A 25,698-nucleotide genomic window follows, 5' to 3' on the forward strand; every position below is an offset into this window, starting at 1 on the left:
CGTGTCCATCCGTCACTCATAGGCTCATTTGATATCCGCGACGGATATCAAATGAGATATCAAATGAGGGGGTAAAGAAAACCGATCTCGGACCTGTAGTGCGTGCACGTTGTAAGTTACAACCAGACGATGCCACTGGTGAACAGCTCAGCCACTCTGCTTCCGTCACTTACTGTACTGAAAAAAATATGTAGATACCCCCTTGTAATACACTGAGTCCCCCCGGGGCAATTAGAGTGTGGTAGATTGTGCAGTTTTGTTTTGTGACTGGTTTATATTGTGTGTATGTGCATGCGTTGGGGAAATGCTCCCACGTCAGAGGAAGTGTTCACAAATATTTGTTTTGCCCCCCTACCCCCCCTCTGCTACCACCTCTGTTCCCTCCTCCACGGTCACTTGCCCTCTGTCCAAGGAAATGTTCCAGATCCCCCCCCCCCCCCCCCCAGCCTGCACACCTGTCATGCAGAGGGACAGGAGACCCTGTGTGTGTGTGTGTGCACTGTGCAGTGTGTCTGTGTGTGTGTGTGCGCGCGGGGGGCTGCCTCTGCTACCTGGTGCACTTTATGCTGCCGTTATGTTTTGAGAAGGCCAGTTGAAGAGCCGGGGTGAGGAGGGAGGGAGGAAGGAAGGAAAGAAGGTGCTAGAAGGAGCGTCTTGTATGGCCAGCGGCAGTTTATGCTCTACTATTAATTTACATTCTTGTGACCTTAGTTTGACAGTAGTGATGTATGACCTAGTTGTGTATTTATAGCCTGGATCATGTTTATAATTTTTTCTTTTACAACAACCGTTGTATCTATTGATCTACACATGCACATGTGCACGTCTGAAGTGTGTGCATGTGTCTGGGGGCGGGGTCGTAGAATTGCAGAGGGTGGGTGGGGGGGGGGGGTGGGCTGACTCCTCCAGACGAGGGAATTTAGGTCATGACTCAGACCCCCACATGAACCCCCAACCCACCCACCTCTCTCTCTCTCTCCAAGAGCCGCAGTCTCTCTCCACCCCTCCCCCAGTAGTCATACTCCACCTCCTCTCTCGTCTCCCGCCCCACCCCCCACCCCACCCCCCCCCCCCATTTACGTCTCTGTACGCTCCGCTCTATACAGTGTCTGTCGGTCCGCTTCCTGGACGTGGCAACTTGAAAGTACCAGGCTCCATCTGTGTCTTTTCAACCGGCCCCGGGGCCATTATAGGTCTCTTTGACGCCGTAAAGGAGCGTTTCACTATATCAAAGGGGGCCACTTCACACACAAAGGAAGTTATTTGGTTTTTGCACGTAATCTCACACACATGCATCCAAAAACCTCCTAAACCGCGCGTTGCACACGCGTTCATTTGGTTTGACGGATTTTGAGCGTGAATATGGCCACCACCAGTGATGGCATCGGGGGACGTTGAATCCTTGTGTCGTGTTAATTACAGCTCCGTGAAATGATGTCGTCGATGGAGAAAATGGCAATACCTTATATAGGAACTGCTACCTTGTCATTTCATGGAGCTGTAATTTACACAACACAAGGATTCGATGTCCTGATGACATCACTGGTGGTCATATTCAAACTCTTATTTACTCTCAATAACTGTTGAAACTAAATGAACGTGTGCAAAACGGTTTAGAGGTTTTTGGACGTGTGTGAGAGATTACATGCAAAATAAATCTGCATTGTTTTTTCTTTGAAGTGCCCCTTTAAGTATATGGACGGATTGATCGATACACGTGTGTAATAATAATAATACACTTTTATTTGTAGAGCACCTTTCATACAAGAATTGCAGCCGCAGGGCCTCACGGCAGTGATGTAGACACAAAATAGACATGGGCATAATTTGCAGTTGCAATTAATTACAGACGGGCATAAAATGAGCAGAGAATTGATATTAAAACCTCCCGGGGAATTTGTAATGGATCTTTCTCATTAAAATCTATGAAGAATAAATACAATAAATGTAATAAAAAGATTGTAATAGATAACGGAAAGATTGTAATAGATCTAATCTATAACAGAAAGATTGTAATGGATCTAATCTATAACAGAAAGATTGTAATGGATCTAATCTATAACAGAAAGATTGCAATAGATCTAATCTATAACAGAAAGATTGTAATGGATCTAATCTATAACAGAGATTGTAAAATCTAATCTATAACAGAAAGATTGTAATGGATCTAATCTATAACAGAAAGATTGTAATGGATCTAATCTATAACAGAAAGATTGTAATAGATCTAATCTATAACAGAAAGATTGTAATGGATCTAATCTATAACAGAAAGATTGTAATGGATCTAATCTATAACAGAAAGATTGTAATAGATCTAATCTATAACAGAAAGATTGTAATAGATCTAATCTATAACAGAAAGATTGTAATAGATCTAATCTATAACAGAAAGATTGTAATAGATCTAATCTATAACAGAAAGATTGTAATGGATCTAATCTATAACAGAAATATTGTAAAATCTAATCTATAACGGAAAGATTGTAATAGATCTAATCTATAACAGAAAGATTGTAATAGATCTAATCTATAACAGAAAGATTGTAATGGATCTAATCTATAACAGAAAGATTGTAATAGATCTAATCTATAACAGAAAGATTGTAATGGATCTAATCTATAACGGAAAGATTGTAATAGATCTAATCTATAACAGAAAGATTGTAATAGATCTAATCTATAACAGAAAGATTGTAATGGATCTAATCTATAACAGTTTCAAGTTTCTTTAATAGTTGTCATACAGAAGTACAGAATACTTTTATACAAAATGCTTCTTTCTGTTACGCTCCAGAGACTGTGCTAGACAAAAAAGATAAGCATGAAATAAAAAAAGTATAGCATGTAAAAATAGAATGTAAAAAATAAAAGTCACGTACGTAGACACAAGTGTTCAGTATGTACATATGTACAATGTTCAATGCAGAATAGAAGTAACTGAGTTACCATACAATATACTATGCAATATACTATACAATATACTATATAATATACTATATACTAGTGCAAAGCAGAAATGGGATGAGGTACAATTTAGGTACAATTTACAGTAAGGTGTACTGAGGTATGGGTTGTAGTGCAAATTCTTTGCCAATAAATATAAAGTGTGTCTAGGTGTTCTAAAGTGTGGAGAGTGGGTGCTGCAGTGTGTTGTTTGTTTAAAGTGAGTGTGTGCGTGTGGATATGTGTGCTGTGAGTGCATTTGATGGTTGTTGCATAGTGTTATTGTTCGTTGAGCAACCTGATGGCCTGGGGATAGAAGCTTCTTCTGAGTCTCTCTGTGCTTGCCATGAGACTCCGGTATCGCTTGCCTGACCGCAGCAGTTCAAAGAGGCAGTTGTTTGATTGTAATAGATTTCTGTCTCAACCCTTTCACTGCCACACTACAGAAGGTTAACCCTTTACTATCACACTACCGGCGGTTGCTGTTGTGTGGCCTGTGAAAGGGTTAACCTGTGTGTATTGTCGCAGTGAAACGGTTAACCGTTTGGTAGTGTGGCAGTGAAAGGGTGAAAAGAGACGGAGGCTGACGGCGGAACACCGAACAGGCCGGCGGCCCAGAAGCCCACGGTGCCGCGCGGCGGATTCTGTTACACACACTGTAGACTTGTATAACCCGCTTCATACGCCCGCCCACACGCACCTTCGGGCGGGGAGACAGTCAGACACGTACACGGAGGGAGAGCCAGTCCCCCGGGCCGTTCCCTCCTCCACATGAAAGGCTTTATCTAAATAAGAGTCACACAGGAGGTTGTTTTCAGGAGCGTAAGGACGTGGGCTGTGTGGTGTGAGGCGAGACGCGGTGTTGTCCACGGCGTGGGCTGTGGTGTGAGGCGCGGTGTCTCACGGCGTGGGCTGTGGTGTGAGGCGCGGTGTCTCACGGCGTGGGCTGTGGTGTGAGGCGAGACGCCGTATTGTCCACGGTGTGGGCTGTGGTGTGAGGCGAGGCGCGGTGTCTCACAGCGTGGGCTGTGGTGTGAGGCGAGGCGCGGTGTCTCACGGCGTGGGCTGTGGTGTGAGGCGAGGCGCGGTGTCTCACGGTGTGGGCTGTGGTGTGAGGCGAGGCGCGGTGTCTCACGGCGTGGGCTGTGGTGTGAGGCGAGGCGCGGTGTCTCACGGCGTGGGCTGTGGTGTGAGGCGAGGCGCGGTGTCTCACGGCGTGGGCTGTGGTGTGAGGCGAGGCGCGGTGTCTCACGGCGTGGTGTGAGGCGAGGCGAGGCGTGGTGTCTCACGGTGCTCCCATAGTCGAGTGGACTGTACGCGGAGCGGACTCCACGGAGGTCCGCACGGACACTTTGAGCTTTCGTAGTCGAGCGGACCTCCGCGGACCAATTCCCGTCTGTCTCGCGCAATTTTCCCCACGCTGTTCAACTTCTGTTATGTCGTCGTCATCCGATGTCAAAATAAAGAGTGTTATATCCGTTTCCAATATTTTGAAATAAAACTGGCAGTTTTACACACTTCCTTTAGAAAAGCCATTCAAACATCTCAAGTTTCTTCAGATGATGAAAAAAGACATGGTCCAAATGTATATGAATTGGAATGGGTGACAATTAGCGATAGTAAAACAAAATTTAGCGTCATCTACCTGCCAACGTTTTACCGGACCAATCCTAAATGCAGGTCGATGTCAACCGAAACGCAGAGCAGCGTTTTGTGTGACACCCAAGTGAGCAGCGCGGACGTCCGCGCATTAGAAAATTGGAGCTTCGCACTTTTGAGTCCGCGCGGACCTCCGTGGAGTCGACTCCACGTACGCTCGACTATGGGAGCACCTTCACGCCGCCTCAGGTAGTGCAGACAAAAAGGGGCCGCGGCTCGCCGGTAATCTCTGTGGACTCGGTCGATCAGAGTCTAAGCGTAGGTGTGTGACTGCACCAGGTCTGCGATTTGATTGTATTTAATTTCAAACCTCTGTTTAAACTCGAAAGGTAACTGAGGTTTAAGCAAAGAGTTAAGCAAAAAAAAAGGACATAAAATCACAACATATACAATTAGACAAGTAAGGAAAACAATAAATTCAAACATAAATAGCCTGATCGACAAAGGTTGGAGGTCAAGGTTGTAAACTCTGCAGCAGAGGGGAGAATCTCAAGCTTTAAGGACTGTTGGGAGTGCATTCCATGAGCTAGAGGGGCATCATAGCAAAATGCAGATTTACCCTGTTCAGAGCAAACTCAGGGGACCTGCAGTCAAAAAAAGTTTTTTTTTTTTTTTTTTTTCAACAAACATGACCATGTTCACGTCTTAAACTCATACGGAGGCCTTAGTTTTGGTTTTAAATTACATATAATATATCATTAATGTATTTATTGTCACACAGAGCAGAATAATTGTCCACAACAAACACATCCCCTTTAATTTACACCGTTGCAACAAAAACTTACCCTTTCATTTTAGACGCTCACATCACAACAACACGTTGCTCCCCGAAACATGGTTATCCACTGACTTGAGCAGCTGCTAGAGGTTTGTAACTAAGCATTTTAAAATAGAAAGTCAAGCCAGTCCAACAGCACTTGCAATGTTTGCAAGGAGAACATTTCGCGTGGAGGAAAAACTCATGAAGCAGCAGGAGGCGGAGTTTTCAGACTAACTTTTCAGATAACGGCAATTATTTGCTGTGTGACTGAGGATTATCGTCGGCGTTTCAGACCAGAATGGAGCTAATCATTACGTAAGTCGAACACTGAATGTATACTAATGTGCAAACATATATTGAAACTTTTAATATTTCTCATATGAAGCACATATGAATGTAATAACAAGAGCCGCCGCGCTCGCGCCCCGGACTATAGGCAACAGAGGGGCTTCTTGCTCCGCCAGTTTCTGACACAAATGCGTCAAAATTGATTACTAATGTGAAAGATCGGATCGGGAACGATCGGAATCGGTAGATATTTAAAATCACATGATCGGATCGGAAGCAAAAAAAGGCGATCGGGACATCCCTAATTATTACTATTACTATATAATACTCTCATATGCAACAACATAAGGAATCTTAGCATAACTTTTGAGTGGACTGAAGGAATGACTAGTCATCGGACGTTAATAGTTTAAAATGCAGATAATTTATTAAAACATATATATTTAGTGTAGTAGCCCCTTACGTGACTGCGGTTTGCAAGCCTGAGGCTTTTGTGACCGCAGTCACTTGCTCATGGGATGCGACCACTTTAGAAAATACCAACCAAGCGTGAATGCGGGCGTGGGGGGTGTTTTTAAAATGCGCTGTGACACCAATGGCGGAAATACACGGCTCGCTCTGTAATTGCCACTCGTGGAGTAACAATGATTAAACTGTTTATTAGCAACTCCGAGCTTCCAGACAACACTGTAAAGCTGTGTTAAACCCATATTGTACACTGGGTATCTTTGAAATTCATATCTGATATATTTTTGACACCCCCACGCCCGCATTCACACTTGGTTGGTATTTTCTAAAGTGGTCGCATCCCATGAGCAAGTGACTGCGGTCACAAAAGCCCCAGGCTTGCAAACCGCAGTCACGTAAGGGGCTATAGTGTAGGGCTGTCCTGAATACCATTTTCCAGGCTTTGAATACTCTAATACTCTTTCTCAAACAATAAGATTAACATTTCATAATTAACCAACAATCAATCACAAATCATGAGTGTTGGCTACCATTCTGTTCTATACAGTAGCAACCCGAGACAGTCACCGTCAAATTGCGTTGGCAACATGCATTCTGAATCACCGTTGTACTACCAGTATGCTTCTGCGTGTGAGACTAGGAAGGGGGGTCGAGACACACACACTGTCGAGTCTTGACTTTAGGCACATAGCGGACATTTACGCATATAACATAGAACATCTGCGCATATTTCTGCGGCAGCGTTTCCGTTAGAACATATTCGTGCCGGTCTGGGTGTCCTGCAAGATTTCTATCCCCGGACATATTCGAGAAATTCCGGTCAGAGTTTTAAACTGTTATAATCACATTTTTATGAGCTAACGAATTCCGTTATATTGGACATTTGTATTAATTACATCAAGCGAAGAATGAGAAATTGATTTGCAGAATCAAATTACTATCTCTCGCCTCCCAAGTTAGTGCGATACGCTAATCCAGCATCAAGCTCCCGCCCCGCAGGCTCGCACTGCAGCAGCTGTCACACGCACCCCCAAATGAATCTCGAGTCGACATCGCTTCACCTCGTTGTATCAGACACGTCACACATATCATAATGTTCAACTAAACACACAGCAAACTGTAGTTGATCATCACATTGCCTCGTTTGCTAGCTCGTCGCCACATGCAGAGAGGACGAGCCACATGCTCGTAACGCATTTGTTGATTTCATTATAGCCTACATTTAGTTATAATCAATAATATGCATTACTATGTGACACGGCAGTCAACCAACAGTTGCATATGATTTAAAAAATGTCAACACTCACTCACCCCGTCTCTCGTTGTGCCTATCCGTTTTGTACCTGCGAGAACAGCGGGGTCGTCTGGTTGGTTCGACTTTGATAGATCCCATTGGAACAGGTGGACGTCTGCGAGGCTCGCAACGGTAGCAGCAGACTGGGGATGCTCTTTGTGGTTCAATCAATAAAGTGTACATTGTGTACGTTCAATCAATGTTATCTCTCGTACATCATAGAGGCTAGACTACTAGACTATAATGTCGCACCTCAGCCAGGAGAATTTAACTTTCCACTCGGGCCTGAACTTTCGACATTTCTGTTTCTTTTCCGCGGGAGCCACCACGGCATCGGCGGTCTCTGTGACTTCAGACTCATCTTCGTTGTCATTATTATTAGACCTGCTTGTGCTTGGTTTCATGAAATATTTGTTAAGCTTAGCTTGTTTGGCCATCTCTCTCTCTCGCTCGTATACCTGTTTGTCGTTATGGTGGCCAGACAGGCTCAAAAAAAGAAAGAAAAAAAAGATTCACATCTGAGCGGCGCCATCCGCGCTTTATCAGAGTGAAGCAACAATGAAACAAATGTAATGATTGTTTCGTTCATCGCATAGGCTATTTAATTTTACCATTTTTTTTTTTTTTTTTTTTTTTCACTTTTTCTCCCATTTTCTATATTTTCTCCCATCCCAATTTCGTATCATCCAATTCAACCCTCCCCTGTCACGAACGCTGTTTCTTGCCTCCCACAAGCCGGCTGCAATGTGGACTAAGTCATACATAGCACAAGTCCCCTCCGGTACTTGAGGTAACAGCAGTCGCATCTTTTCACCTGCGCAGCTCGATCTCTCAGTGGCGAGGAGTAACGCGTGGGAGGCTCACGCTGCCCCCGACACTTCCTGATTCTACTGCGCAGGCGCACCAACCGACCTGTAGGAGTCGCTGTCCACAACGCCCGATCCCCACCCATCAGTTTCCCACCCCCTAATACGGCCAATATGTATTAGTATGAACGACCAGCTAAACTGAAAGCAATGTGGAGCGCTGGGCTCGAACAGGCGAGCCCAGCGTCTCTGCATTCGTGGCAAGCGCCTTGCCCACTACGCCACGTAGCCACCCAATTTTAGCCTATTTTAATACAATTCAAATAATAAAATTGTGCTTAGAGGAATTATTTTCACCGGACATTATGACCGGAGAGATTTAAATATTCGGACTTCAACATATTTTGCCGGTCAAATACCGGTAATTACCGGCTAACGGAAACGCTGTTCTGCGGTCAAAAATAGTTAATAAAAGTTAAGATGTATGTAGTACCGTTTATCGCTTTTCTGGTCAAGCATGACCGACAGATACAGGGTGAAACAGGATATAGATCAGGGGAAGACATTCTGGCAAATGACGGCGGGTCCGGGAATCGAACTCGAGTCCACCAGATCCGTGACGCAGCACGGTTTTCCCAGACGCAGAAATAGCGCCGAGATATGCGGTGAGCTACTGGAGCTCCCCCTATGTAGTACCTACTTACTGGTCAAAGGAGTCTTCAATAATGTTTGGATGGTAATCCATTTTGTGGATCCATTTGTTGAAACAACATATTTGTTGGCAGATGACACCTTATAAACTAACGTTAGCAAGCTAAGCGTGCATAGCTCGACCTGTGTAACGTTAAGTAACCTGTGTTCCGTTGGGAAAGACCGTTCATCACCGCATACAATTTGAAGTAAGCGGTGCACGCATCTCATGCTACACACGGACACACACACACACACACACACACACGTATAGAAGCGACTGCTGACAACAGAAGCTATTTCTTTTATGAAATTTCGGAAAATTCAGAAAGTTGGCTCCCAATTCTTTTATTTTTTTATACTCCAGAGTGGCTGAGTAGCCTCTGTAATTTACCAGCCAAAGAGGAAATATACACGCCATTGCCGCTTGGCGGGTGTTAATTTTAACGTGTCATCTTAACTAGTGCGCAATGAATGAATGAATCACATTTGAAATATAAATAACTTCTCTTAAACCCACTGTTCGTGATTCTGCCTATAGCCGGGACTCCACAGTAATAAATAATAAATAAATAATCGATTGTTGTTTTTTCCCCCCGGTTAATCGTCTAATCTGTGAAATTATCGTCACACTGATTTATTGCACCCGAGACTCGTTGAGATCCGATCACTGGGACCACATTGGGAGGTGGTCTGTGTTGTACATGAAGGTGTCCTGGGTCACGTCCTGCTGGCAGTGGGAACATGAAGGTGTCCTCCTGGGTCACGTCCTGCTGGCAGTGGGAACATGATGGTGTCCTCCTGGGTCACGTCCTGCTGGCAGTGGGAACATGATGGTGTCCTGGGTCACGTCCTGCTGGCAGTGGGAACATGATGGTGTCCTGCTGGGTCACGTCCTGCTGGCAGTGGGAACATGATGGTGTCCTGGGTCACGTCCTGCTGGCAGTGGGAACATGATGGTGTCCTGCTGGGTCACGTCCTGCTGGCAGTGGGAACATGATGGTGTCCTGGGTCACGTCCTGCTGGCAGTGGGAACATGAAGGTGTCCTCCTGGGTCACGTCCTGCTGGCAGTGGGAACATGAAGGTGTCCTCCTGGGTCACGTCCTGCTGGCAGTGGGAACATGATGGTGTCCTCCTGGGTCACGTCCTGCTGGCAGTGGGAACATGAAGGTGTCCTGGGTCACGTCCTGCTGGCAGTGGGAACATGAAGGTGTCCTCCTGGGTCACGTCCTGCTGGCAGTGGGAACATGATGGTGTCCTGCTGGGTCACGTCCTGCTGGCAGTGGGAACATGATGGTGTCCTCCTGGGTCACGTCCTGCTGGCAGTGGGAACATGATGGTGTCCTCCTGGGTCACGTCCTGCTGGCAGTGGGAACATGATGGTGTCCTGGGTCACGTTGAAGGAGCGCCTAGTCTGCTGTGCGTCAGCTCCTCTGGGGTCTTCAGGCTGTTAACCTTCTCCTATATAATCCTATGAAGTATCTGCTCCTCCTCTCGTCATCCTTATTCTCTCCTCTCCAGTCGCTTCTCAAGTTGCACAAGCTGGCTTTTATCCACCATGTTCTTCAAAACGCCTATAATAAAGGCTATATTGTCACCCCCCCCCCCCCCAAAAAAAATCTAGTTAGAATGAATTCAAAGTAAGATAATATATTTGTCTGATGTAGCCCCGTGCCTCTTCAGGACCACCTGCGGTCTTTCCAGGGGCGACGGTGGCTCAGGAGGGTAGAGCAGTCGTCTGGAAGGTTCCCGGTTCGATTCCCGCTCCTCCCCGGGCAGCGTGTCGATGTGTCCTTGAGCAAGACACCTAACCAGGGCTGTACACTGCGACGGGATTATCGCAAATTGCCCCTTAATTTGGCCCGTGCGAGTGGAAAATAATATTTGGGGGCAGCCTTGCGAGTAGTGATTTCAACCCTTCATTTGCATTTCACTCCTAAATTATTCCATTCAAATTGGATAATTTTTTTTTAAACATTAGTCTACAACCAGGGCTGTAGTGTACAGTGCGACATAATGTTGTGGTGCTATGAAAGAATCTGTCGGCAATGAATGAACTTACTGCGATAGCCTGAGTGCAAAAAATATTTGCGTGTGGAGTGAATCTCGGCCACGCTATATACTTGGTAGCAGGGGAGGAAACTAACTTTTTGGCTTACCAGCCAACTGGCGAGTATCTGATTTTTTTTACCAGACAAACTGATTTTTTTACCAGCCAAAAAAAAATCGCTAATTGTGATAATTACTTCTTTGCATGTCTTCGTCTAAATTGATTTTCAATCATAGTAAAAACCACACTGTGTCTCTACTCTTTAAAATATTTATTAGCATAAAACATTAATAACAGTCTCTACTCTTCACAATATTAGCATACAACATGTATTAATCACACTGTCTCTACTCTTCAAAATATTAGGATATCACATATTAACATGAAAGAGGGAACTATTCTGGACTGGGTTGGGCTGAACTAGGCAGTGAAAGATGCTGGGCTGGGCTGGACTAGGTTGGGCTGGTCTAGGTTGGACTGAGTTGGGCAGTGAAAGAACCAAGCATTTCACTGTAATGTAATGGCTAAATAAAACAACTTGACTTGTTACATTTGCACTCTGGTTGTATGCCAAATGTATTCTGGTTGTACTGTACTTGTGCTGTAAGATGACAATACATTGGAACCGAATCGACAACGCTAGGGGTTCAGCAGGTGTATTCTGAATGCCAAGTATGACAACATCACCGTTGTGAAGGGCATATGGGCGAGTGGTGATATGGGGGGAAACCCGGTAATAATAAAATGTCACTCGGCTGCATTTAAGCAAAGCCGCTCAGTATAGTCCACTATGTTGAACGCGCGTTATGGTAGCTTGTTACATGCTAGGTAGCTAGCCGGCTAATGCTGGTTGACTTGTCATTCTCATCCGACTCGAAGGAGACGCGTCGCATGCTGTTGTTCGCCCCCATGTCAGACCGCACTGATATCCGAAAGCGACGACTCTACATGCAATTATTTTCATCCACTGATGTGTTTTTGTCTAAGTTTGTCTACGTTGTCAAGCCGGTGGCAGGAGTCTGTAGGTCCGCGCGCAGTGATCTGTCCACTTCCCCTAGATGGGCGGCATCTTCTAGAAAATGAGTGTTCATTGGAGGAGCTTAGAGCGCATCTGTACAACGATGATGTTCATTGGTTATGGTTGGATTATTATGAGGCGCAAATGGGAGGAATCAAGGGGGGAGTCAGAGTTCGGCTTGTGCCAGTGAGCGAATCAGCAGATTGCAGAATGATTTTTTTGTTTTGTTTTGTAATTACTAGTACTCTCCAGACTGGCGAGTGCTCTTCATGAATTATTCGCCAAACGTAAAAAATACTCTCATTTGGCGAGTAAAGTGGCCTAATTTCCTCCCCTGCTTGGTAGTTGTATTCTATCGTGCGATTAAATACCATGTCCCTGTCTGCGTAGAGTCCATACATCCAACACCAAATCCCATAATTCCTAGCGCACAATCTAAAACGAAACTGAATGTGGCATCTTCCTTTCAATAATAATATGGGCTATTGCATCGCCAAAGAAGAACTTCATTTCAATAAGTTTAAGCCGCTAATTTTGCTCTGCAAGAAGAACGGAGCGGATATCAGTCCATCTTATGACAACCACGTCCGATGTGGAGAGATGATAAAAGACCATAGCCGATTAAATTAAGTCAGATCTGGCAGTGATGATTGACGGGGACACACTTCTAACGTTCCGTTCAGCCATGCATTAGGTGAGTCGCCCACTATTGGGACGTTTTTCATTAAATACTGTCTACTTAAATTTACCTCCGGGGATCAATCCTATCTATCTAATAATGAGACAATATGCAAATAAGATAATACTAATAATTGTCACGGTTCCCCGTATATGAAATGAAAGTGGCTTGCAACTTACTGCTGGTAAAATCACTGTTCATTTCTCGTTTTGCATAGTATTACATTCCACTTCTATAAACAAAGTCCCTACCGTAAGAGCCTCATACGGGTCAATTAAACCTTTTTGATTAGTCTTTCCTTCGAGCTAAGTTGAACTGAACATTTCACTGTCAAAAGCGCAAACTTAAACAAGGTTGCGTCGCAACACTGTTTTCAAAATAAAGGTCACATATACAAATACCTCTCAATTCTTTATAAAAAAAAGTCCCGGATATACATAAACATTAATTGGCATAGATCTCTATAAACGGCCCAACACATGGATCACTTTAGGCACACCCTGAAACCAGTAACATCACAAATATGAAGCGGGTAATTAATTACCCATAAAAATAATAAACCTTTCATGGGGTTATTTACAATAATAATAATTCATTTGATTTCTAAAGCACTTTTCATTGTGAAACAAAGGTATGCAGAGTTTCTTGTCCTCCTGATTAATGCAATGGTGTGTGTGTTGTGGTGATCTCATTCAAGGAGCACTACAAGCGCGCGCACACACACACACACAGTTTGTTGTTTTTGTTCTATTAGTGATTTACACACTTTCTCAGTTGGTTCATTATAAAAGATACAAACCTGAAAACAAACGCACTTAAATGTTAAATAAAAGGACCACAGTAATGAGGCAGGAGGAACATATTTTTTTAATAATGGTAAAATTCTTATAAAAAAAAATGTGCCCCTAAAAAAATATTCTCATTTAGGGGCAAGTGTGCCCCTAGTGAAAAAGCTTAGCAGCCCTGCTAACCCCTAATTGCTCCCGGTGTGCAGGTTGGCACACCTTGCATGGTGGTTTCCTCTGCCATCTGTGTGAGTGTGAATGGGTGAATGTGAGGAACAAAATTGTAAAGCGCTTTGGATAAAAGCTGCTATATAAATGCACTATTTATTTTTATTTCCAGAGGGGACTTATTTGCTCAGTGCCCGCTGTTACAAATTCACTGTTACAAACTATTACGAAAGAGTTGATTTATTTTTCTTCTGTAGATACATTCATTCATACGAGCACAACCGGAAAAGATCTAAGGTCGTAAAGGACGCTCCAGTTAACCCTTTCACTACCACTCTACCAAATGGTTAACCCTTTCACTGCGACAACACGGAAGGTTAACCCTGTCACTGTCTTATGACAAAGGGTTAACCCTTTCACTGCCGCACTACAGAAGGTTAACCCTTTCACTACCGCACTACAGAAGGTTAACCCTTTCACCACCACACTACAGACGGTTAACCCTTTCACTACCACACTATAGATGGATGGTTAACCCTTTCACTACCACACTACAGACGGTTAACCCTTTCACTACCACACTACAGACGGTTAACCCTTTCACTACCACACTAGTGAAACCGGCGTCTGTAGTGTGTGGTAGTGAAAGTTTAACCTTCTGTAGTGTGGTAGTGAAAGGGTTAACCTTCTGTAGTGTGGCAGTGAAAGGGTTAATATCGAGTGGCAATTCTGGCGCGACCTGTGAGTGTGGAATGGATACGCGAGGAAAGCGCTGTGTGATTTGTATGAGATGGGGCCCGAGCGGCTTTTGTAGACGGCCGTCATCGCCGGAGACACTCGTCGTCTGTCACCCTGCTCTCCGCTTGCAAATGCAATTTCTGATCTTTTCCGACGTTCTGTATTGGAATACGAGTCGAATAACGAGTGGATAGTCCCAGTGTGTGTCTGTTTGCGCAAATGTCCCTGTTGTGCGCTGATCACCTCAGCAGTGCGGCGCATAATGACCATCATAACGGGCCAGCGGGTTGTTTAGTGTGATGCCCCTTCGTTTTCACTATCGGGAAGGAAGCATTTGAAAAGTTGTGTGGTCTCTGTAAATGAAAGGGATTTCACTTCACACATTGTAATGTAAATGGTAATTGGCTGCATTTATATAGCAGCTTTTATCCAAAGCGCTTTACAATTTGTTCCTCACATTTGACCCATTCACTCACACATTCACACACTGACGGCGGAGGCATCCGTGCTAAGGTGCCAACTTGCTCATCAGGAGCAGTTAGGGGTTAAGTGTCTCGCTCAAGGACACTTCGACACGCTGCCCGCGAGGAGCGGGGAATCGAACCGGGAACCTCCGGATTACCAGACCACTGCTCTACCTCCCGAGCCACTGTCGCCCCTAAACACGATAGGTCAGTCGAGACACGCGTCGTGGAGACACATTCTGACGCCACGTGTGGACCGACTGGTAGGGCTGCTCGATTATGGCAAAAATCATAATCACGATTATTTTGATTGATATTGTAATCACGATGACCTCATAGATTACTCATGCATTTGAGAACGTCGTATGACGACGACTGAATTTGTTTTACCTTTCTTCTCGACCAATGGCTGCCTGTCTGTCGTCTTCTACAAGTTACCAAAGATGTTTAAAAATAACTGAAGAAAACGTGCCGTGATTCCTCCCCCTCCACACGATGCTGAACCTACTGTTTGGGCTGCCTATTGCTTATTAACAGCGAAGGAGTGCGCCGAATGCTTCCGCGTTTTCCCTGATTGGCTGCGACACGCCCCGCGGCAGGTGCGGCAACCGCAGAGCGGAGCGGAGCGGCAGAGCTTGCGGCATTATTTAGCCGTAAACCGCCATGATTCTCATTCGAAGCTTAGCTCACCTGGCAGCGCGGCGGTCCTGCCGTTGGTTTCAAGTTCGAATCCCATCAATTTTTTATTTTTTTTTTAACTTGTATTCTTTCGCCGGTTAAGGTTAGGCATGGTTAAGGTTAAGGTTATGGTTAGGCATTGTTTCGGAGTTGGTTAAGGTTAGAAGGGTTAAGTTTAGGCGCTGTTAAGGAGCTGGTTAAGGTTAGCGTTTGTCTTAGAGAATGGCAATAGACGGCCTATTTCCGCACTGCCGCTCTCTCGCGCTGCCGCGGTCACATGGTCACATTGTCACATTCTTGCACTCCTCCGCTGTTAAAAAGCAACACGCGTTTGGGCTTGAGGGAGGGTGAGGTGGTGGAGCGCACCGCTGTGAAGGAATGGTGCGCTGCATTTACAACACAGGGCGAAATGAGAGCAACGCGGCATGCGGCACAATAATAGCTTTATTTTGATTATCTTGTTTTTATGATCGTGGGAAGACAAATGAGTGAATTGAAACTCGATTAATCGCCCAGCCCGGCTGGATCTGGGCACAATCTGGATACAAAATCCATGTCTGAACAGAGTGTGTGTACTAGTAGTAAATCGTCTTGATTTAGTGACCTGCTGGCTCTGGCACACACTGTGATCTTACAGAAGAGCAGGAATGTGTTGTGATGTTGTGTCTGAGCGCTGTTCTCGTGGCTGTGTGTGTTTTCACACACCGTCTGCCCTTTTAAGAGACTACTTTTGTATCCTTGATTTGGTCGAGGGAAAAAAAGTAGTGAGTTTAACCCTTTCACACACTACCACACTACAGAAGGTTAACCTTTCACTACCACTTAACCGTCTGTAGTGAAAGGGTTAACCGTCTGTAGTGTGGTTGTGAAAGGGTTAACCCTTGGTTGGTAGTGTGGTAGTGAAAGGGTTAACGCGCCCACCTGGTAAATGGACTGGCATTTATGTAACGCTTTTATCCCAAGCGCTTTACAACTCATGATGCCTCACGTTCACCCCGTTAGCCCAGGCGGCCAGAGGCGACCGCCTAAGGTGACGACCTGCTCATCGGTTAGGGGTTAGGGGTTCAGTGCGTTGCTCAGGGACACTTCGGCACGCACGCCGGGAGGAGCTCCTCTAAATGTGCGAGGAGATATAGGATTATTATACAAGATTCTGAGCAGAGCGTGTAATCAATCACACTTATCCAGATTATCCAAGATGGACAGCAAGCGGCGGGATTTATGTCGGCGCAAATGTGACGATTTGAGGCTCATTACTTGATCGGCTTTGGGGAACGTCCGGCTGTTGAGACACTTTGGTTTAGAAGTAAAATCCATAATGTCAAAGAGTTGTGTTTTTTAGTGTCAATTTCCCCGCGTAGCACCACGTCTGCTGCGCCCGAAACCAGACGGCGGTGTGGGAGTCGCTGTCGAGCGGCTCTGGATATATCTGGTTTCTTATCCACCAAAACACTGATTTATCTTAAACTGGAAGGAATCCAGCCTGTTTTCTCTGTGGATCTGTGGCTGGAGGAACGTATTGAACATGAAACGGACAGCCTGCCTTCTTTAGAAGACTTTAATAAGGGGGGGTCACTGGGACACATTGTCTGCAAGATAATTGATTGGAAAACAAACATTGGACGACCTGTATTCACGGTTTCCTCCTCCTCCTCGCCCCCCTCCTCCCAGGCATCCGCCCCCCCATCCTGAACGGGCCGATGCACCCGCGGCCCCTGGTGGCCCTGCTGGACGGGCGCGACTGTACGGTGGAGATGCCCATCCTCAAGGACGTGGCCACCGTGGCCTTCTGCGACGCCCAGTCCACACAGGAGATCCACGAGAAGGTAACACACACACACACGCACACACACACACACGCACACACACGCACACACAGGAGATCCACGAGAAGGTACACGCACGCGCACACACACACACACACAGGAGATCCACGAGAAGGTACACGCACGCACACACACACACACACAGGAGATCCACGAGAAGGTACACGCACGCACACACACACACACACAGGAGATCCACGAGAAGGTACACGCACGCGCACACACGCACACACACAGTCCACCCAGGAGATCCACGAGAAGGTAACACACACACAGAGACACACACACACAGCCCACACAGGAGATCCACGAGAAGGTAACACACACACAGAGACACACACACACAGCCCACACAGGAGATCCACGAGAAGGTACAGACACACACAGAGACACACACACACAGCCCACACAGGAGATCCACGAGAAGGTATAACACACACACACACACACACACACACACACACACACACACACACACACACACACACACACACACACACACACACACACACACACACACACACAAACACAAACACACAGTCCACACAGGAGATCCAGAGAAGGTAGCTAACGCACACACAGGAGATCCACAAGAAGGTATAACACAGCCTTGACAGCTCTTCTTTCAACATCACTGAAGCATTAAACAAAATGGCCCAGTAAACGATTAACTTTAGTTTAATACATGAGGCGTTGTCTAACGTTATCTAGCTGGCTATGTACTGATAGCTCATTATATCAACGGCTGATAACATCATTGGCGTTTGTTGTTGCAGGCTTGCAGCTGTTGGCTAGCGTTGGCTAGCTAGCTATCGTTCTTCCGTTGGCTAACGTTAGCTACCTAGCTACTAGCTAGCTAATACTGGCTGGCTGGCTGGCTACCTTTTTAATTCGCAATGGAATGGCTAGCTAACTAACTGTACAAATCGATGTGATTGGCTGAGACTGTATTTTGTACGGTTGGCTGGATTGGGGGTGGCCAGCTGGCTAGCTGGCTGTTCGTAGTGCAGTAGCTGGCTGGATAGCTGTTGTATTGTGGGTTAAGGGTAGCCAGCTAGCTGGCTGGCAGTTCGTAGTGCAGTAGCTCAGGGATGTGATTTTTCCGTTTTTAACCGGATTTCCAGTTTTTCGGACCTAAAATCATGATTTTTTTTTTTAAATGTTTATTATAATATTGCGCTTTATGTATGTTTGGATTATTTTTCCACCTGGTCTAAGCTAAACGCAAGCATCGTCCAGTTAATGTGAAGCTCTGTAGAAACATCAAACTCTCAAGCATGAGGTACAGAAGCCGACCTAGACCAAGCCGCTGAGATGGAGAAATGTCAACCTTCATTCTCAAAATCGAGCAAAAGAAAAGCAAGTCCATTAGTCCAACTGCAGCCCTTCGCAGTAGGCAAGACTTCCAGATGAGGCGGTTACAGGTGTTGCACAATCTGGTTGCAAAGAAGAAAAGATAAGGTCCTAACGTTAGTGTTTGAGCCAGGATGACTTGGGAGGCGTCAAGATGACCCCCTTTAAATTTTTTAGGGGGACACTGAGATATTTGATTCATTTTCTTTGTCCCTTTCTTCTCCCACCTTCCTCTTCCCTGTGAACAGTTCAATCTATACAAATAAAATGTGTTCATTCATTCAAATAGAGTGTTAAAAAAAGAAAAAGATAGTTTAGACATTTTTCAGGTTTTTTTCTTAACACATAGCCCGCCGGGGGTATTGCCCATCTCATGCCCCTCTCTGCCAGCGCTGTAAGCCTATGGAGATGTTTACCTTCTTTGCAGGGCTATAACTTTTAAAATTGTATTGCTATATTGACATTACTATGGCCCATTCAACATCGATTATCTATCGTTCAGGATGTGGGAACGTTATACTTTTTCATTCATACATTGTTGTGTTAAAGGGGCTATGCGTTATAAATGTCATTTTTCAGTCTCTAGCATTGTATTATAGTAATAGGAGTTCGTATCAATGTGTTTTTGGGCCTAAATACTATATTGACGAATTCCTCAGCTACAGCCCATCCCCTGTTTGCCTCTAGTAAATCAGGCCATGTTGATTTGACGAGCTGGGCAACGTCACCGGGCGCTGTTTATAGCGCAAGGTGATGTGATTGGCTGTGTGGTTTTACCTAATGCCCGCCTCCATTCTTGGTACCTGGAGCCGATACAACCTGGAAACAGAAATTGCCGTCACTCGCCTCAATTTCACGATGAGCAGCAAACCCCGCAGATGTAATGTTCCTGGTTGTAGAGCTACCGATTTTCCGATGACTAATGACGAAATGCTGCCGGCGATCACATGGCCTGACGGTAGGATACTATTCCCCCAAATTACAGCTGGATTGGACATTGTTTTAAAACCTAACGTGATCGATCACTGACATTGGCTACCTGAACGCACACTGTATTGCTAATCAATAATACTAATCGGCGTTCCCCGCCGCCCCCATTTCATCCATAGATGCTCTGTAATAGTCCGGATGCTACGCAGTTTGTTTTATTTCATTTGTATATATACAGCAGAAATGGCGTTTGATATAACGGCGCCAACGTTTAGCCTATTATCTAGCTCCCGGGAAAAAAGACGAGACGAAAAGTGCGATAAACCATATATTCACGACGCTATAAAATGACAACCAACTGATGGATTTTTATTTTCTTTAAGCCATTATGAAGGCACGGTTTATGCACTCAAGTGACAATGAGAATGGACAGATAGCAATACTATAAATTATATATATAGCTCTTAGAAAGTACATCGGTTTGTAAACAAACCTCTGTCCTCTGGCCTATAAATCGGCGCAAGACTGGTCGCCAATGTTTTCGACGGGCCGCGCGCGACAGAAGTACACAACTATTATATAACAGTAAGTAACTAATAGTGCAATTAATCAACTTACCAATCGGAAACGATGTAACGTAAGCCTCGATCGCTGTTGTTTGGGGGTTAGTGTCAGTACAATCTAACGTTAGTGAGTGTGTGTTTTCGACGGGCCGCGCGCGACAGAAGTACACAACTATTATATAACAGTAAGTAACTAATAGTGCAATTAATCAACTTACCAATCGGAAACGATGTAATGTAAGCCTCGCTGTAGCAAATCGCCTTCTTCTTCTTCTTCGGGATCAAACTGTGGGTCGCTCTCTGGATCCCAAACATAATGTACATCCATGTTGTATTAGTTAGTAAAATCGGTATATGTTTTTGCGTGTCGAAATAAAAACCTGAAACCTAAGACCTCAGACCTCTACCTGGATGGAATGACGGGGATATGGGCGGAGCTATTTGGTGGGTGGCTGTCACTCAAAGTGTGGGTGGAGCCAAGCCAATAATAGCCTGATTTCATGAGGCTGAAAAATGCTGGTTTTGAGTACAAGATTAGAAATATAAAACAATGATTATTTTTGGAATAAAAATTACACATGTGTTACATAGACTCACAGGAAGTGTGTAAAGTTGCCCAAATAGTGCTAGGAATAGCACTGCATGACACCTTTAATATACCTTCTAGAATATAAGTATGTTTTTAATCTTTTCTGCTGTAATTCCAAAAACGCTAGTTATAGGCCCAAACGCATTATATAGATTATCGATTGCCATTTCCCCCCCATACACGCTACACCAAAAAACTCAAATGGTTATGATCGGTATACATTATGCCTCATCATGCGCGGAGGAAAGGGGGGGGGGGGTCGTTTATAATTCCCCGATCATCAGTAACTGCTTTATGTAGGTTGGGTGGATATATTGATCAGATGGTTTGCAAACAAGGAAACGCACAATCGGGTTGAAAATAACGTTATATTCCTCTTACTGTGGGCCAATGAGACTGGCGGTGAAAGATCCCAATTATACGATGCCGATCGCCTAGGTCCATTTCCGGTTTGTATGGCGCAATAAACGGCGAAATCATATTGATTATTAAGTTTAGAAAGCGATCCATTATGTACATAGTGTCTGTCGGGAGTCCCGTAACGAGATGTTACTGCCGGATGGTTTTCATCGATGCACTGATGGCACATCCTGTCTGCGAGTGTAACTCGCCCGACCATCCACCAGGCGGCGGTATTGAGCCGTCGTTGCAGTCACATCTAAGGTCCAGCTGCAGGACCGGGAGTGGGTATATGAATTATGAATGCCATGGCGAAAAAATTAAATATTGATCTCAAAAACGCTGTACAGCGATCCTGGTGGTCAACGCATGGCAGCCAATAACGCTGGACAGCGTTTTTGGCGCTGGATGTGTTAAGGTGCAATCACATCCCTGAGTAGCTGGCTGTTGTATTGTGAATGAAAAGGTAGCTGGCTAGCAGTTCGTAGTGCAGTGGCTGGCTAGATGGATGTAACTGACCGCCAATGACGCTAGCCTTATGTGGTCTTATGAGTTTCATTTCATACATTATTGGTAAGCTACCTCCTTATACTACATCATTATTGGTAAGCTACCTCCTTATACTACATCATTATTGGTAAGCTACCTCCTTATACTACATCATTATTGGTAAACTACCTCCTTATACTACATCATTATTGGTAAGCTACCTCCTTATACTACATCATTATTGGTAAACTACCTCCTACATCATTATTGGAATGGAATGTTGGAACCTATGCAACCCGTTCTAGTGACTGGCTGGTCCTTAAGGGTTTGCTCTGAACAGGGTGAATCTCTGCATGCTGCCCCCTAACTCCCTACAGTCCTTAAAGCTTGTGATTCTCTCCTCTGTTGCAGAGTTTAAAACCTTGATCTACAACCTTTGTCACTCGAGTTGTACGTGTTTTGATTGATTTGTTATCGCGTTATGATTTTATATGCGGTTATTATTTCTTGCTTATTTCTGTATACACTCTACATGAGGGAGACCTCTGTTGCCTTTCAAGTTTAAAGAACGGTTTGAAATGAGATGTAGGGGGGGGCAGGTGGCGCACGGATATTACGTTCGTCACCAACACCGGGAGACACTGGATTCGCCTGTTCGAATCCAGCTCCCGGCGTTGCTATCAGCTTGGCTGGCCTCTCACACTGATACAATTGGCTGTATCAGGGGGTGGGAAAGCTGAAGGGTGGGTCCTGGGCGTTGTGGACAGCGACCCCTACAGTTCGGTCGGGGCGCCTGCTCAGCAAGGGTTGGAACTAAGGAGAGATAGTGTGGCCTCCCACACGCTGCACTCTCCCCGGTGAGAACCTGCGCGGCCAGGTTGGCCTGCCGGCAGGCTGCACATGCGTCGGAGGAAAGCATGTGACAGTCTCCCGCCTCCCGGACCAACAGTAGGGGAAAGTACGCAACAACCAGGAAGGGTGGGATGGGAGAAAAATCGGGAAAAAGGAGGGGAAGAAAGATAATAAAAAAATAAAAAAAAATGAGATGTAAGCCGAGGGCCTCTACTTGTCTGCTCGTCATTCGGGGCCCCTCACCTCAGCAGATACCTTTTGTAGCAGAGGTTGTGTCTGTGTGGAGCTGATAATGGGGGTGTAAAGGTACACGTATCCGTACTAACGAACGCACGTGCAGAACGTTTGCGTGCAGAATTGAATTCAAAGCTCAAGTTCACCCCTTCCCAAAATATAATTTGCGCAAAGCGCCGGGTGTTCATTGAAATTAACGAGTCGATTATTAATTTCAATATAGAATATTTGTTGACAGCCCTACAAGTACAATTAGTTACTACACACTACATCACCCCTGAGTGGAACATGGAAAGCCAGACTTTCCCCCACTGTACCGAAAACCCGTACCAAACCGTGACCGAGGTACGTACTGAACCGTGGTTTTTGTGTACCGTTGCACCCCTAGTAGCTGAAGCTCTGTGGGACACGGTGAAGAACAACAAGCCCACAGGCTTCTATTTCTGTTGCTTTTACAATGGTGTCTGTTCGATAGCTGTGCCAATACTGATACCTGGATATTGATATCAAAACGATACTTTCCCCCCTCAATACCTCAATTTGCTGAGTTGGATAAATGGATATTTCTATTTGTCCACTTTCATGGAAATCTGTCTTTGGCTTCACCATGGTCGCAATCAACAAGACGACACGATACAAACACCACACAGGCACAAAATACATTGACCCAAAACAGCCCAATCCATAGACGACAAGAGAAACAACAACAGTCAGGGATAGAGCTTCAGGTACCTAACCAGTACCATGGTTAAAATCTAAGAATTCATCAGAGCAATGGCATGTGGGATGAAGGACTTCTTAAATATGTTTTTTGGGGGCTAGGGGAACTCTATAGCGCCTTCCAGATGGAAGCATGTCAACCTCACCATGAAGGGGATGCAAAGGATCCGACGATATCCGCTGAGCCTTGTCCCTATTCCGAAATACATACAACAAACTCAGACACTTATCTTTGTGGTTTCCCTATAACTTTACTGGCCATGTCGACAATCCTTGCCAATTTGTTCTTCTTCTTGGCCCCAAGGTTTCCAAACCAGGTCGAGAGATATCAAACGTTATCACACTTTCAACAAGACTTTTGTATACCAGCTGTGTATATTATGTGCGTCACATGTGCTTTGTGATCCAATCCGAGGCTTTGTTACACGTCGGATGTAGCTGGGTTGTGGTTGAACAGAATAAATGTTATGTCTCGCAACAAACATGCTTATTGGCTCACTGGCACACATGTCGCTGCCGCAGAATTTTTCAACACTCTATAGCAGGGGTTCTCAAACTTTTTTCTACCACAACCCCATTTTATTTAGGATTTTCTTTGGCGACCCCCCCCACTTAACCCTTTCACTGCCACACTACAGATGCCACGGTTACCGTCGGTAGTGCGATAGTAAAGGGTTAACCTTCTATAGTGTGGTAGTGAAAGGGTTAACCCTTTGTCGTGTGGCAGTGAAAGGGTTAACCACCTGTATTATCGCCGTGAAAGGGTTAACCATTTGGTAGTGTGGCAGTGAAAGGGTTAATGTATCGTGTAATTTCAACGTGGAATTAAGGAATATCAAAATAAAAGCACACGTTGTTGAACTCTATTTTATTTATTTTTATTTTATACTTGCCAATCCGCTGTCACCTACCCACGACCCCACTTTGGCTCACGACCCGTAGTTTGAGAACCGCTGCTTTATATAGTATTGAAGCAATTTGCTCTATACCACATTTTGATACCCAGCCCTAGACGAGCCACAAACGCACACGAGAAATAACCCATGATAACCAATTCGAGAGAGAGAGGGGTAACCACTTAAATCCGGACTTTACTTTCTATAATATATTTCTATGAACTCTTTTACTCTCTAGTAATATGCTGCCTGTTTTGAGGCTGTGCGCAGAGGTTTCTTCATAAAATCAATAGAGCATCACGGTCGGTACATAGTGATTCACTTTAGTTACCATCCCACCTGTGCGTGTGTGTGTGCGAAACCCGTCCAATCTTTCGCCGTTGACTAAAGATGCACCTCTTCAACCACTATCTAAAACAATATATATATCTAACCCTAACTAACCTTATTGTCATGCACTTGTCCTAATAAACTAACCTACATTGTAGCACTCAACACTTTGATGAACATTGTTACTCAGCTGATAGAGTTGTGCCCTTCCTGATGACTTGTCATACAGAACTTGTAAGTCGCTTTGGATAAAAGCGTCAGCTAAATGTAGGGCTGTCTTAAATACTTCGAAGCTTCGTTCGATGGGCATGGGATTCGAATATGAAAATGAAATTCGATAAAAAAAAAAAAAAAAAATTGTTGTGCAAAATCAACTCTGCCTCTCTTTGTTAATTACAACAAGCAATGCTGTTTGTTATTTAAGATGAGGTCGGACTGACAGATGTGTTCATTGTGCTGCTTTTATAAAGCCTCAAATGACGGCTTACAATATTTCATGAGCCCTAGCTAAATGACTAAGTGTGTGTGTGTGTAGGTGCTGAACGAGGCGGTGGGGGCCCTGCTGTATCACACCATCACTCTGTCCAGAGACGACCTGGACAAGTTCAAAGGGCTGCGCGTCATCGTGCGCATCGGCTCCGGCTTCGACAACGTGGACATCAAAGCAGCTGCAGACCTGGGTGAGACCCCGTTAACACCCGTTAGTCACACGCACGCACGCACGCACTCACACACACACACACATCTGTCATCACAGGCACACACATCTTAGACACACACACACACACCTCATACTCCTGTCATCACAGGCACATCTTAGACACACACACACACACACACACACACACACACACACACACACACACACACACACACACCATACACCTGTCATCACAGGCACTTCTTAGACACACACACACACACACACACCTCATACTCCTGTCATCACAGGCACATCTTAGACACACACACACACCTCATACACCTGTCGTCACAGGCACACACACACACACACACACACACAC

General features: G+C 45.1%; 1 protein-coding gene across 2 annotated transcripts in view; it reads left to right on the top strand.

The window, feature by feature from the left end:
• Positions 1-25,698, top strand: part of ctbp1l (C-terminal binding protein 1-like) — a 68,241-nt gene that overhangs the window by 16,102 nt on the left and 26,441 nt on the right. For both annotated transcript variants that reach the window (XM_084332424.1, XM_084332425.1), the window contains exons 4-5: positions 17,164-17,318; positions 25,209-25,353. In XM_084332424.1, the coding sequence (XP_084188550.1) occupies positions 17,164-17,318; positions 25,209-25,353 (300 nt within the window). The remainder of the gene's footprint in view (positions 1-17,163; positions 17,319-25,208; positions 25,354-25,698) is intronic.

This window comes from Notolepis coatsorum (genome assembly GCF_963971535.1).
Source record: "Notolepis coatsorum genome assembly, chromosome: 16".
NCBI lineage: Eukaryota > Metazoa > Chordata > Actinopteri > Aulopiformes > Paralepididae > Notolepis > Notolepis coatsorum.